The sequence below is a fragment of the Sus scrofa genome, chromosome 1 (genome assembly GCF_054392235.1).
Source record: "Sus scrofa isolate SSC_HxYL_T2T_F1_AM1 chromosome 1, Sscrofa_HxYL_maternal_Yorkshire_Landrace_v2.0, whole genome shotgun sequence".
Taxonomy (NCBI): Eukaryota; Metazoa; Chordata; class Mammalia; order Artiodactyla; family Suidae; genus Sus; species Sus scrofa.
In genome coordinates this window covers 25,458,968-25,473,856 of record NC_139383.1, presented here as the reverse complement: position 1 = coordinate 25,473,856, position 14,889 = coordinate 25,458,968, and the positions used below count along the sequence as shown (strand labels likewise).

The 14,889-nt window shown below is 41.2% G+C and overlaps 1 protein-coding gene across 5 annotated transcripts in view; it reads left to right on the top strand.

The window, feature by feature from the left end:
• Positions 1-14,889, top strand: part of ABRACL (ABRA C-terminal like) — a 78,885-nt gene that overhangs the window by 11,815 nt on the left and 52,181 nt on the right. For 3 of the 5 annotated variants that reach the window (XM_085015818.1, XM_003353196.5, XM_085015808.1), the window contains exon 3: positions 2,691-3,269. The exons of the other annotated variants lie outside the window; for them this stretch is intronic. In XM_085015818.1, the coding sequence (XP_084871944.1) occupies positions 2,691-2,875 (185 nt within the window). In that variant the 3' untranslated portion in view covers positions 2,876-3,269. Of the gene's footprint in view, positions 1-2,690; positions 3,270-14,889 lie in introns of those variants that run through there. 5 annotated transcript variants of the gene reach the window in all.

Below are 14,889 nucleotides of genomic sequence, written 5' to 3'. Positions count from 1 at the left end.
CTGATTTCTGTAATGAGTGAGAGATTCTTACTGCAAACAGAGCTCGTGCTGCTGGAAGTTAAAAAATCAAACAGGTACATCTTTGCTTTCCAGGCCAAGCGTAGTCAGGTTCTCTGTTTTCCTTTCCAAACTTATTTCCTCCCTCTCTCCTCTTAGATGGTTCACTTGAGGCGAGTGAATTACTGTTCCCCTAGCCACTTACTTGTTTCACCCGTGCCTATGGCTTGGCACATTCCCCTAGGTCTCACTGAGAACTGAACCAACAGTCACTGATCAAGTGCTTGGCATGTGCTTTGTGCTTTACGACTGAGTCCTCAACTACCCTGTGTGGAAGATATTAAGATCCCCATTTTACAGATGAGGAAACTGAGGCTTTTGGAGCTTACTCAAGTTTTTAAGGCCAAACAGGCAGATGGCCACGATTTCAACTGAGGACTGTTAGGTTTTGAAAAGAAGGTCCGTGTTGTGTTCCCTTTAAAGTTGAGAACAGATACTGCCCTTCGTGAAGTCTTCCCTTCCTGTTCTAGGAACTGAGATCATCTTGCTCTTGACATCCAGTCACGTATTGCTCTGTACTGTTGCTTTACCTGTTGTGTGTGCTTATTTCCTTGTGGCGATGGAAGCTGTGTCTATGACAGCTAGAAAGTGACTCTGGACTTCCTTCTCTCTGCCTCTAGTGCCCAGCACAGTGCTGTACCCATAGTAGGAGTTTACTGAGGTCGGAAGCCCTGGCAGGCAGTGCAGGAACTCAAGAACCCTTGTCACTGTGATGACCATCTTCTTTGCAGGGGGTGCAGCTTTTTGAGGGGAGAACTCAGAGCAGTGTGGTAGGATGCGGTCAAGGGTTCTGCCAGGTAGATGGAGGGATTCAGCCAACAGTGGGGAGGTGTCCTAGGTTATCTTAGAGATTTCAGCTGATTGACTTTTAACCAAAGATCCATTTTTGTGTACCTTAATTTTTTTTTTTTTTTTCTCTTTTTGCCATTTCTTGGGCCGCTCCCACGGCATATGGAGGTTCCCAGGCTAGGGGTTGAATTGGAACTGTAGCTGCCGACCTACACCAGAGCCACAGCAACACGGGATCCGAGCCACGTCTGCAACCTATACCACAGCTCACGGCAATGCCAGATTGTTAACCCACTGAGCAAGGGCAGGGACCGAACCCGCAACCTCATGGTTCCTAGTCGGATTTGCTAACCACTGAGCCATGACGGGAACTGCCTGTACCTTAATTTTAAAAAAGACTTTATTTTTTGGAAAAATTAAGAGGAAGGTACAGAGAGTTCCTACCTACCTCCTGCCCTCACACATGCATAGTCTCCCCCCTTAGCAACATCCCCCACTAGAATGGTACCTTTGTTATGGGTGATGACACTGCATTGCCACATCATTTTCACCCAGAGTTCATGGATTACATTTCACTCTTGGTGTTGCTCATTCTGTGGGTTTGGACTAGTGTGTAATGACATGTCTTCGTCCTTATAGTATCATACAAGGTATCCTCACTGCCTTTATCCTCTGCCTCTTCATCTTTCACCCATCCTAACCACCAGAAACCACTGATCTTTTTACTTAGTTTTACCTTTCGCCATAGTTTTGCCTTTTCCAGAATATCCCATAGTTTGAACCATAAGCATGTAGCTTTTTCAGATTGTCTTCTTTCTCTTTGTAATACATATTTATGCTTCCTTCATGCCTTTTCATGGCTTGATAGCTCATTTCTTTTTAGTTACCTTAATTTTTAACTCCTGTACTAAAAACTAGCCTTCAAACTAGATCTTCTAGGGATCCTAGCAAATACAAATTTCTTCATTTTTTAAGGTTACCACTAGCTCCCTGGGGGTTCTAAGCATGTTCAGGATACACTTTGAGAAACACTGCTCCCGACCTGGGATTTCTCTTGTAGTTTTATTGATTTAACAACTAACAGGAGTTCCTGCCGCGGCACGGTGGAAACGAATCCAACTAGGAACCATGAGGTTTTGGGTTCGATCCCTGGCCTCGCTCAGTGGGTTAAGGATCTGGCGTTGCTATGAGCTGTGGTGTAGGTTGGCAGCTATAGCTCTGATTCGACCCCTAGACTGGGAACCTCCATATGCTGGGAGTATGGCCCCAAAAAGCCAACAAAAAAAAAAGGGAAACATCTAACATAACAAAGAGAAAATTGAAATTTAGACAGAGAGGAATTGCCCACCACTATAGTAGCTCAGTAACACGTTCACTTCTTATTCATGTTTCTTGGTTCTCTTCCATGCTCAGATGATACTAAGGCTAGGCAATGTACTGCACATTGCATTTATTCCATTACTTTTTGAATCTGGCAAGGGGTTACACTGAATTTTTGACCGTTGACTGTTAGATTGTACTCTTGGTTAACCTATGGTTAGATGTCTTTTGGGGTTAGTAGATACAAACTATTACATCTAGAATGGATAAGCAATGAGGTCCTGCTGTATAGCACAGAGAACTATTTCCAATCGCTTGGGGTAGAATTTGATAGATGATAATATGAGTAAAAGAATGTATATTTATGTATAACTGGGTCACTTTGCTGTACAGCAGAAATTGATAGAACATTGTAAATCAAGTATAATAAAATTTTTTAATTAAAAAAAATCGTGTGGATTGGCCATACATGGTGGCAAAAAACAGATTTTTGCATTGGCTAATGTTGTGCTTTTTCAAATTAGATGCCGATGGAAAATTAAGTGTGAAATTTGGGGTCCTATTCCGAGATGACAAATGTGCCAACCTCTTTGAAGCATTGGTAGGAACTCTCAAAGCTGCGAAACGAAGGAAGATCATTACATACCCAGGAGAGCTACTTTTGCAAGGTGTTCATGATGATGTTGACATTATATTGCTGCAAGATTAATGTGGTTTGCATAGCTTTGTTTATTGGTTTTTGTTTGTTTCTGCTAAACTGGAATATTATGTCAAAGGACAAACACACGAGCATACTTAGTGTATTTTTGTAGAACTTTGTAACAAAAGGAGACTCATTTTAGAAGTCTGTCCTTTTTTATATCTTGAAAGCAATCTTATGTATTACACTGTAAGACAAACAAAACCTATTCTTTTTCTCAGGAATCTGGTTGGGAAATGTAGGCAGTGAGGCTTTTTTGGTGCAGGTACAAGAGTGTTTCATAAATCATTCTTAGACAATTTCTACAGATACTTGACATTCTGTGAAATCACGAAGCAAACTTGAAGACCAGCTCCCACAAGGAATATAACGTTTATGTAATAAAAACATGGAACTCTCTTAACATTGCCTTATTGCCTTATTTTGTCATTTGAGATTTATGGGCCTTGCAAAATTGAGTTTTTGCATCAAGATTGGGTAACTGCGGTAAAACAATTTGAAGAAAAATCCTCTTAAAAATTCTACAGAATTTAAAAAGTAGGGATGGTTAGTGTTATGATTGGACCCTATGAAATGTTGACTTTGATGCCTATCCCTGGATTAGGGGCCATCCAAAAAATATAACCTAAAAACTTTACTTTCTAACTGGATTGGTTAGATCCACCTGAAACAATACAGGATCATTTATAATTGAGTGTTGCAGCTTCTAGTATAGAACTGAAAATGATACAGAATCTCAAGGAGGATAAAACCAGTGAAAGGCCTGATGGTTGGAAGAGGTATAGAGCAGGCAGAATTCGCAGGATTGGAGCTGATTATATCCAGAGTGGAAAAGTTGGGATGGGTGAGGGTGATGACTCAAGGTAAGGCAAGGGACATCAATTAGCAAGGTATGATCTTGTGAAAGGTAGGAATTCCGGTTGACTGGAATGTTAGGGAGAGAGGTGATTCAGATTAGCTAATTAGAGTGGAAACTGGGAAGCCAGGAAGAGAAGTTTGCACAAAAATTTGGACAGGGATGTTCCATGAAGAAAGTGATGTTTGGTGAGGGTAGCTGGGCCACTGGTAACAAGAGTGGACTGTAGAGGTTACAGATGTAGTCAGACAAGCCAGTTAAAACACTACTCAAGAATCTCATGGGTTTGGTGATAAAGCAAAGACAGAGGAAGGATGGACTCCAAGCACACTTTAAAGGAAACTAATTCTCTGTTATTAGCACATTTTCTACTGTGATAGGACCCTAACAGTATTCACTGGCATTTCATAGTCATTGCCAACATTTATTGAGCATCTATTATCCTAATCTTCATGTAACCCAGTGAGGTAGGTACTAATAGTATCTCCCATTTTATTTTATTTTTTTTTTGTCTTTTTTTGCCGTTTCTTGGGCTGATCCCATGGCATATGGAGGTTCCCAGGCTAGGGGTCTAATCCGAGCTATAGCTGCCGGCCTATGCCACAGCCACAGCAATGCGGGATCTGAGCCACATCTGTGACTCACACCACAGCTCATGGCAACGCCGGATCCTTAACCCACTGAGCAAGGCCAGGGATCAAACCAGCAACCTCATGGTTTCTAGTCGGATTTGTTAACCACTGAGCCACAATGGGAACTCCCGTATCTCCCATTTTATAGAACAGGTAAGAGAGGCACAGAAAAGTTAAACACTTATCCAAGTTCATCTAGCCAGAAAGTGGGCAAGTCAGGATTTTGAAGTTTGACTCATCAAACTGGTAAGTCCAGGGATGTGATGGACTTCAGGCATGGTTGGCTCCAGGAACTCAACCAATGTTGTTTAAATACTCTGCCTTCCCATATTGGCTCTGATGCCTTCTTTTTTTTTTTTTTTTTTTTTTTTTTTTGTCTTTTTGCCTTTTCTAGGATGGCTTCCCACGGCATATGGAGGTCCCAGGCTAGGGGTCTAATCGGAGCTGTAGCTGCCGGCCTACGCCAGAGCCACAGCAACGCAGGATCCGAGCTGCGTCTGTGACCTACACTACAGCTCACGGCAACGCCGGATCCTTAACCCACTGAGCAAGGCCAGGGATCGAACCCGCAACCCTCATGGTCCCTAGTCGGATTCGTTAACCACTGTGCCACAACGGGAACTCCTCTGATGCCTTCTTTGGTGCATTCTGTTTCTAGTCTAAACAGGTTTCCTGTCTATAGGTGGGAGGATGCCTGCTGGTAGTTACAAATTCACCTGCTCTTAGATTAAGAGCCCTAGTGAAGAGAGAATTTATTATATCTAATTATGAATTCTAAGAGAGGAACTCTGGCTCCACTTACAGCATAAATCTACCCCTTTGACCAATAACATTTGCCAGAGGGATGCGATACTTTGAATGGCTTGGGTCATATGCTTGTTTCTAAGTGAGGGTTGTGTGGGATACTATGCTTCATAGCTCTCCTCAAATAGGAAAGGGGTAATTCCTCAAAGAGAATTCTGGGTACATGGGAACAACACAGGTTGGCTATAGCAACAAGAGACTTTTTGAAAGATGAATTCATAGACCCATGTATGTGGTAGAAAACAAAAGATTAAAGAGAAGAAATGGTCCAGAACCACTACCCGTGTGGCCTCTGTAGCTGAGAGATTAGTTCGTTAGCAGAAACAGGGAAATTGGATGGGGCAGGAGGTCTGGTCTTGGGGAGAGTTACATTTGGATGTGGTGAACTTGAGGTGTTTGGCATGCAAATGCGTAGTAAGCAGGTAAAGATTTGGTTCTGGACTCAGGTGAAGGGTCAGGAGTATCAGTAGAGACCTGAGAATTATGGTTCAAGATTGATTTTTGCTTCTCAATTTTGATATGTATGGATAATTCTGCCTCATTATCTTTAAGTTGAAAATGTAATTATTAAGCATTTAGAAAACACAAAACACATACATTTGACAGGCTTTGTAAACGTCTGGGCTGAGAAATTGAAGCAATTTTTAAAGGAAAGCAATCTGGGAAACTCGTGTGTCGGATGAAATTTTTTTTGAAAAGAGGTTGACCTCATAATCAAAGACTTCCTTCAAAAAATCTTCAGAAGTTGAAATAGTTACTTCATTGGTCACTTTTTTAGTGTCTTCTTAATGAGTATCACTGCCATTTCAAAATTTCAAACCCACATGATTTCTAATTTGAGAACTATCTTCCATAGAAAGTATATTCATGGGATTATTTAGTTATTTTAAAAAAATTAACAGAGCAGCATTCCACTGACATCCATGGCACAGTTTTATATATTTTTCTTTTCTTTCAAAATGGTCATTTCCTTTTTTTTCTCATTTTTTTATTACTCAAATGAATTTATCACATCTGTAGTTGTATAAGGATCATAACAATCTGATGTCATTTCCTTTTTAACAATTTCATATATGGATAGTTTTCTCTTACTTGGATCATGGCCTTAAAATTCAAAATCATAGATTTGCTTTCTTAAACCAGATGCACAGTGAAAACAATCTTTCTTGGCCCCAAATTGCATTCCAGTTAATCATCTCAGTAATGAATGCCACTGGCTATAGGTGGATGAGAATTAGAAGTTATAAACAATTGTATACAAGCATTTCTTCATTCATGCCACAAAAATGTATAACATCTACTTTGTTCAAGTCACTGTGCTAAGCATTAAGGATAATTTAAGTAAACATAATTATTCTCACAGAGAAACAAATAATTTTCACAATATGTATTAAATATAGAAGAAGCTATGGGTAAATAATTTAGCGATACGGGTGTAAAATTGACGAATTGTTCCAAGGTGAACTGGGATGAAGTAAAGTTTGTTTTAAAGTAGGAGAATGACCTAGATGGACTTTACTAGTGAGGTGGTTACTGCCTATAAAGGTAAAGAAAGGCAAATCCACTTAAGGGAAGGAAGGGAAGAGGAATATTAAGAGCTGAGGCTAGAAAGGGTTGGGAAATTACTCCAAACTCTTGAGGTAAAAGAAAACAGCTCTAAGTGTATGTCTTTTTTTTTTTTTTGGTCTTTTTGCGATTTCTAGGGCCGCTCCCATGGCATATGGAGGTTCCCAGGCTAGGGGTCGAATCAGAGCTGTAGCTGCCAGCCTACGCCAGAGCCACAGCAACGTGGGATCCGAGCCACATCTGCGACCTACACTACAGCTCACGGCAACGCTGGATCCTTAACCCACTGAGCAAGGCCAGGGATCGAACCCACAACCTCATGGTTCCTATTCAGATTCGTTAACCACTGCGCCACGATGGGAACTTCTAAGTGTATGTCTTGATAATCGTGAATTACAAAGAACTATTAAACACTTACATGAAATAATTTGATAAGTACCACTAATTATGAAGTAATTTTAATTTGTAGGACCCATAACAATGCTATTTTGTATATTGAGATTATAGAAAACGATCTATAATTATAGTTTATCAGAGTGAATGACTCATAAGTAAAAAATTGATTAACATTACTTCTTGTGCAAACTCAAATTTCCTTAAGTTTCCATCGTAGAAAAGCCAAGTACTCTTTTGTGTGCTGGAGGCACACTTTAAAAATAAGGTACAGAAATGCTGATTTGAGGAATTTGTCCTAAGTGAACACTCACATCCCGGATTTTGCTGGCGTCTGAGCTGCTTCCTAGGGTTCCAGACAACAAGGGGGAAAAAAAGGCCTGTGGACTGACAGACAAAATGCAAATATATATGATGGCAAAGGAACAAGTCTGCTTTTCTGTGTGGCACATGGCATTGACCTCATAAGTCTATAGCCTCATATATTTAGAAAAAGTCAAGAGAATGGCATGTACCTTTATTTATCATCAGGCAATCTGGGAGTTTCTTCTTCCTTAGCAGAAGATATAAAGAACTTTCAAAGAAAGCTCACTCCACTGGAGGCTTTTATGACATTTTATCTGGAGGATGATTTTATCTGGAAGATGATTTTGTATGAAAACCCCTCTCTTGTCGTTTTCTTCTCTAGCAGTCTCAACAAAGTTTTCTTAAGTTTTTTTTTTCCCCCCCTGTAGTTCTCCTTTTAGTGACTGTGGTGGTGAGACACTTTGGGTTGGAAGGAGTGAGATTCTTTGGTGGGTAACAGGGATTAACTGTCAGCAGGCATACAGGGCAATTAGGAAGATAGAGTAACACACTGAAATCCGAGCTGGGGAAATGCTCAGAAAGGCAGGGCTTCTGGAGGTGAGGGAGGCCTAACCAGAGAGCGTCAGACTGGCTTTTGTAGCTTTTTCAACATCTAAATGCTCTGGAGATTCTGAGTGAATAAGTGGGGATGGGCACCCATGCCTTTCCACAAAGTACCCTCTCCCGGGCTGGTTCTGATGGGCCGCGTGGGAATCACTCCTCCTTAGAGCTTCTTTGTCAGCTGTGTTCCAGGATCCATTTCTTTCTGTCTGCTTCTCTCCTGCTTCCAGTTTGCTTCCTCATACCCTATGTTTTCTCTAATTCACAGCTTCCACCGAAGCGTTAGTTTGCTCCCTCATGCCTTTGGTTTATTAGTGTCAGTTCTTGCTGCTGGCTGTCTCATATGCTGAATGTTTGTATGTCTAAATGAAAATGCTTAATATAAAAGAGTTTGAGGAAATCTCCTATGGATCAGGGGTTAATGGATCTGGCATTGTCACTCTAGCAGCTGAGGTCTCTCCTGTGGCTTGGGTTCTGTCTCTGGCCCAGGAAGTTCAGCATGCTATGCATGCAGCCAAAAAAAAAAAAAAAAGAAAAATCGATAGCACAGTTTGTCCTTATGGGGCCAGACCACCTCATAGGTCATGGGCCATTTTAAGGATTGATTTGGTCAATTGCCCACCCCTGATCCAGTCAGTTATGGCTGCAAATGGGAGCAGGGCAGGCACAGAGCATAGAGTTGCTGCTACGTATGGGTCTGTGATCTAAGCCACCTTAGTTGTGCCTGTGGATCTGGCAGGCAGTGTGATAGTGTGGTTACACTCTGACCACTTCCTCAGAGTTGGGACCTGAGGACCTCAAGGTCTACCAGCTCAGCACACAGATGGTCAGCCAGTGCCCCTAATTCTAGTCACGGATCTCATTCCTGCCATAAGGGTTCCGTGGAAGTGCTGAGTTCTGAGCCTCTCTGGGCCCTGTGGTAGTGGGTGGCTCTGTCAGAGATGCTTAGGGAGCAGCTTTATCAAGTCTATTATTCCATCTGCTTTCCAACCTCTGAACAATTATTGATGTTGCCCATCAGTTTTGTCTTCTCTCACATTCTCTTTGTCCTTGTAAATGTGCGGCTTTCTTCATTTTTTTGCTGCAATTAAGAAGAGATACAGGAGTCAAAGAATGTCAAAGAGCTGTTAATTCACCATTATTTAGGAGGAAAATCTCTCCCTTTCTTTTATGCCTAAACTATTTTCTCTAATACTTTTGCTCTAAGACTACCAGATCATAAATGTAAGAGAGCAAGTTCATTTTTAGCTCTACTTTGTCCTCACCTGTGCTGGCGACCAATTTTGTGTGTATTTTTGGTTTTTTTTTTTTTTTGGCTGCAGGTGTGGCATGTGGAATTTCTCTAGCCAGGGATGGAACCCGTGCCACAGCAGTGACCGAGTCACTGCAGTGGCAATGCTGGATCCTTAATCTTCTGTGCCATGAGGAACTTCCCAGAGGCCACTGTTTTGTCAGTTTGCCAGCATATTAATATCTCTAGCCCTCTCAAGGCAAGCTTTTCCTGATTCTTGCTGTTTTTGAACCCTTCATCCTCTAGATCATCCAGACAGGAGGAGGAAAGTAGGTGTGGTAGTACCAGGAGAAGCCCAGAAAGATCTTATTCCTGGGACTGTGGGATTTAGGCCATTGGGGATTACAATCCAGGCTCATCATATTTTATTTCATGTGAATGTGTTCTGAAGAAATAGAAAAAGAGGGAGTTCCCGTCGTGGCGCAGTGGTTAACAAATCCGACTAGGAACCATGAGGTTGCGGGTTCGATCCCTGCCCTTGTTCAGTGGGTTAACAATCCGGCATTGCCATGAGCTGTGGTGTTGGTTGCAGACACGGCTCGGATCCCGCGTTGCTGTGGCTCTGGCGTAGGCCGGTGGCTACAGCTCCGATTCAACCCCTAGCCTGGGAACCTCCATGTGCCGCGGGAGCGGCCCAAGAAATAGTAACAACAACAACAACAAAAAGACAAAAAGACAAAAAAAAAAAAAAAAAAAAGATTGAACAGAAATAGAAAAAGAGGAGGTGGGGATAGAACATCATACAGTAAATGGTAGACCCTGCAAAACTACAAAAGGGAGTAGGAAACATAAGATAATTATTTGGGTGCAGATTACAGTATTTATTGGAATAACTTTAATTGCTGTGCAATTCAATAACAATTATGTGTCTTATTAAATAAGTACCAAATTAACTTTGTGGAATGCATTCTTTGATTAGAATAGTAAACAGTCTATACATGTATTCAATATTTATTGTGTGTTGATGTTGTAATCAGCAGAGGAAGAGAGAGCTGATAACTGGCTGTAAGGAGAGGCAAAGGGTATTCACATCCACATCTAGAGCCCATGATAAAAGTGAGGTGTTTTTTGGAGCTGGAGTCTATCACTGCGTTCAGGACTCTACCATTGCAGCCAGGAGGCATTAGGCAAATCGAAGAACTAGATCCTTGGCTTGGGCTGGTGGGGAAATGTAATAACCTCTAAGCCTTGGTCTTTCCTCATCTGTAATATGGGAGGAATGATAATAACACCATCCAACCATTAGGATTGATATGAAGACTAAATGTCTGAAATACAGTGTAAATCTTCCTCACCTTATGAAGTTACATTTGATAAAGCCATCATAAATTGAAAATATTCTAAGTTGAAGATGTATTTAATACATCTAATTGGTTGAACACCATAGCTTAGCCAAGCCTACCTTAAATGTGCTCAGAACATTTACATTAGCCTACGATTGGGCAAAATCATCTAACACAAAGCCTATTTTGTTATAAAGTGTTGAATATCTCATGTAATTTATTGAATACTGAACTGAAAATGAAAAACAGAATGGTTGTGAGGGTATAGAATGGTTGTAAGCATATGGGTTGTTTAAGGCTCATGATTGTGAGGCTGACAAGGAGCTGAGGCTGACCAGGAGCTGGGGCTGCCTGCCACTGCCCTGCCTCACAGGAGAGGATTATGCTACATATTGCTGGCCTGGGAACAGATAAAAATTCAAAGTACGGTTTCCACTGAATTCCTATTGCTTTCACACCACCCTAAAGTCAAAAAATCTAAAGTCAAACCATCATTAAATTGGGAACCATTTAGAATTGCTTAATAAATATTAGTTGTTCCTATTATTATTTCGGCAGGGACTTTGTCTGTCGTTGGGGCTGTAATTGTTATCATAGTTTGTTTTATGCAGTACTAAAAATAACCTGAGCATCAAGGATGACTCTGGCAAACAGGAAGTAGCCATGGTCAAGGTTTCACTGCATCAGAATTCAAAGGGAGGTAAAATAAGTCTTAGTGGAGTTCCCATTGTGGCTCAGTGGTAATGAACCCAACTAGTATCCATGAGGAGGCAGGTTGGACCCCTGGCTTCGCACAGTGGATTAAGGATCCGGCACTGTGGTGAGCTGCAATGCAGGTCACAGATGCAGCTTGGATCTGGTGTTGCAGTGGCTGTGGTGTAGGCCGTCAGCTACAGCTCCAATTTGACGCCTAGCCTGGGAACTTCCATATGCCATGGGTGCAGCCCTTAAAAAAAAAAAAATGTCTTAGGACTAAAGCCAGAGACAAATTTTAAAATGATCTTTTTTCTTTAGTGGATTTTTGTTTGACGGTCAAATCTCCACTTTCCATCATTCACCACACCTTCATCTATCCTATGGAGACTTTGTCTTTTTGTTCAGTGATGAATCTCCAGTACTAGAACAGTGCTAGCACATAATAGGTACTTAATAAATAGCTCTTAAATGTGTGGATGAATAAAAGAATGATGGATGGATGGATGAATAAATTTAGCAGAAGAGGTTGGTTGCTGTTTTGAGTATCAGAAGTGTGCTCATGTATCATGGTCACTTATAGCTTAAAATAATAAGAAAGAAGATGGGTTGGCAGTTACAGTTCTTTGATTTGGCAGTGTGCTATAGTTTTTTTAAGTCAGTGTTTTGGCAGCTTTTATTATACAGTGTTTGGATGATAAATGAGTACTTTCTTACAGAAAGGTAGCACATGGCTCCTGTATTTTATGAAATAACAAATCCTTCATTTCAATGCCAGATTTTTAGAATATGTTTCATAATTAGAGAGATTAAAATGAGCCTTTGCAAGGCCGCCAAAACCGAAATGTTTTGGGATGAATCCAGAACAACCCAGTCTTAGGTTTGTGCATATTTGGGACTTAGAGTCTTACATACCCAAGAGCTTGTGATGCAGGGGCCAGAAAGGGTGGCAGCTGTTTTCCCAGAGAGTTGTGGCCGATAGAAGCTTCCATTATAAAGAGTCCTGGCTGATGACATTTCAAAGGTAGTTAAAGAACAAGAGTAGGGAATGGTAAAGTTGGGTAAAAACTGATAAGCTTTTATTTGGAAATGACAATGGGTTTGGGAGTTTGAAGAAGCATCAAGGTTGAGAGAAGGAAGGACAAAGATTGAAGTACACAGTAGAGTAAGAAAGGGGAGCTTCAGGAGTGGAAATGGGGCAGAGACTGCACTAGAGGGGGAACAGGGCAGCAAATAACCTAAAAGATCAGGTGCTCTTATATTCTAGGTTGTCACCATGATTTTCAAAATAGGGTCCATTGAAAAGTCTGTTTGGGAGCACAAAACTGATCTAAACATGCTGGATATTTCTTTGGTGCTTAGAGGCAAGTGACTTTCATTTTACTTAGGGCGACAAGATGTTCCTAGTAATATACTAAGAAAGCCAAGTGTTGCTAAACTTCGCTATTTGTAAGCTAAAATTAATGTACTGGTAGAGGTGACAAATCACCTAACTCAGCAGCAGCCTGCCAACAAGTCTTGTTGGAACTCAGTGCTGTCCACGTTGTCAAGCTTGTATTGCGTATGCACGTGGTGGTGGTTGGAATGCCCATTCTTTTGAAGGGGGTGCTTTGTTTAATGGTGTATCATCAGTGTTTTATTGAGTTGATTATAATTTCCAATTGCTGCCATTCTGATTATTAAGCGAATATGAATTTAACATCATTATTATAAATGTGTTGGTTGATTGGGACTTTCGCATATGTTGACCCACATTTGAGGCAATGGCATTTTTGGTCCTTAATTCTCCCTAAAACTAGACCTTGAGATATGAATAACCTACACTCTATTGCTACGGTAATATGTAAAACTTACAATATGTGCTTATAGAGCAATAGTTTATCAATTCTTTCTCCTATTGGAGAACGAGACTAGTTGGTGACACTTGAGGTCATTTTTCTTACTTAAATTCAACCAGCCATGGATTGTGTAGTACTGTACTATTTCTATTAAAAATATCTGCATGTAACTGGACCCATGCAGTTCAAACTCCTGTCATTCAAGGGTTAACTGTATTGCTATTCCAGACTTGCCTACTCCCTGCTCTGTTAGAATGTCTTACAAGACTTGACTCAACCCAAATCTAAATGGCACATGAGAAAGGAAGGACCAGAAGGCTGGAAATGAAGGTCTGAGATCCAGAATGATTCTCTGAGCGGGGTCAGCTGTCTTCAGTGGCTTCATAGGCAGTGTCTCATGCAGCAGAAGAGAGAGAGAAAGGGAAAGAATGGAAAAAGGTTCCCCAAAACACCTTACCTCTCTTTTAGGATCTACCAAAGTCCAAGACAACTTTCCACTTGGGGCTAAATAATAAGATGAAAACTGAAGAACACCAAGAGACAAGGAGCCATGAATGGGTTTCTTCTCCTCTTATTTACCATCAAATCAAATGTTAAAATGTTCAAGTATAACCTACATGGCTTTCAGCCCTCAGCCCAAAGTGAAATGCTTTGAGAGGCTGAACACCAGGTAGGTAGAGCTCAATGAAAGAGGGCAGACATATGGTGCTTGTGCACACCTAGGCAGCTGTTCCAGCAAAGAAGACAAGCTTGTACCCTGATAGCACCTCCCCTGGAGTAGAAAGTATGGACCCATGTGACATCCATTGTAATTTTTCTTTGAGACACAAATGATGCTGTTTCTTTCCAATTTATTTATAGAATAAATAGCACATAGCAAAAGAACAAGAAGGATTTCTTTCAAAAGAGTTTTTAAGTAAGAGATTTGCAGGTGAAGTATTTTCTCTTTCATGAGTACAGGCTGTCTCCAGGGAAGGTGTGAAGGGAACTTGGCATACCGCTTTTACAAACAGGGGTCACAGCCCATCTGGGAGGAAAAATAAGGTTGCAGTGTTGCCAGAAACCTCCGGCCTCAATTAGGAGATTTCCCGGAGAAGCCCCCTGTGTCCTTCCCAAGGGTCTCTCTGAACATTCTCATCTACCAAGCAATTTCCCTCTCCCACATACTAGAACAGAAACCCCAACAAGGCAGCATTTTATTTAGAGTCACATCCTCGGTGCTTGAAACAGTACCTGGCATGTAGTAGGTGCTCAATAAATACTTGTTGACTAGATGAGCAAATGACCTTCACCTCGGATGAAGGGGATAGTGATAGTAACATCTATTAAGCTCTTACTCTGTATTTAGCAGTGTACTAAGCACTTCACATTATTTTATTTAATCTTGATGCCCATGAAGTAGGTATTAAGAATAATAATATTCTTATTCTCACTTTGTATTCTGAGGATAAGGGAATCTAGTAACTTCCTAACGATGCTCAGCCAGGAAGTAACATAACTGGGAGTCCGAGCTCTCTGTCCACTCTTCTATGTTGTCCTGGAGAAATTTACAGTCTAGTTAGGAAGACAAAGTAAATGCGTGCGAAATATTTCATCTTGAAGTTGCCTCACTTAGAGCTTCTATTTTTCCATTCAGGGCCTCTGAATTACCTGGAGATCTCTCGGTAAAATGCAGATTATGTGTCAGTGGGTCTGGAGTGAAGCACAGGATACTGCAGATCTGACAAGCTCCCAGGTGATGCCAGTACTGCTGGCCCCGAC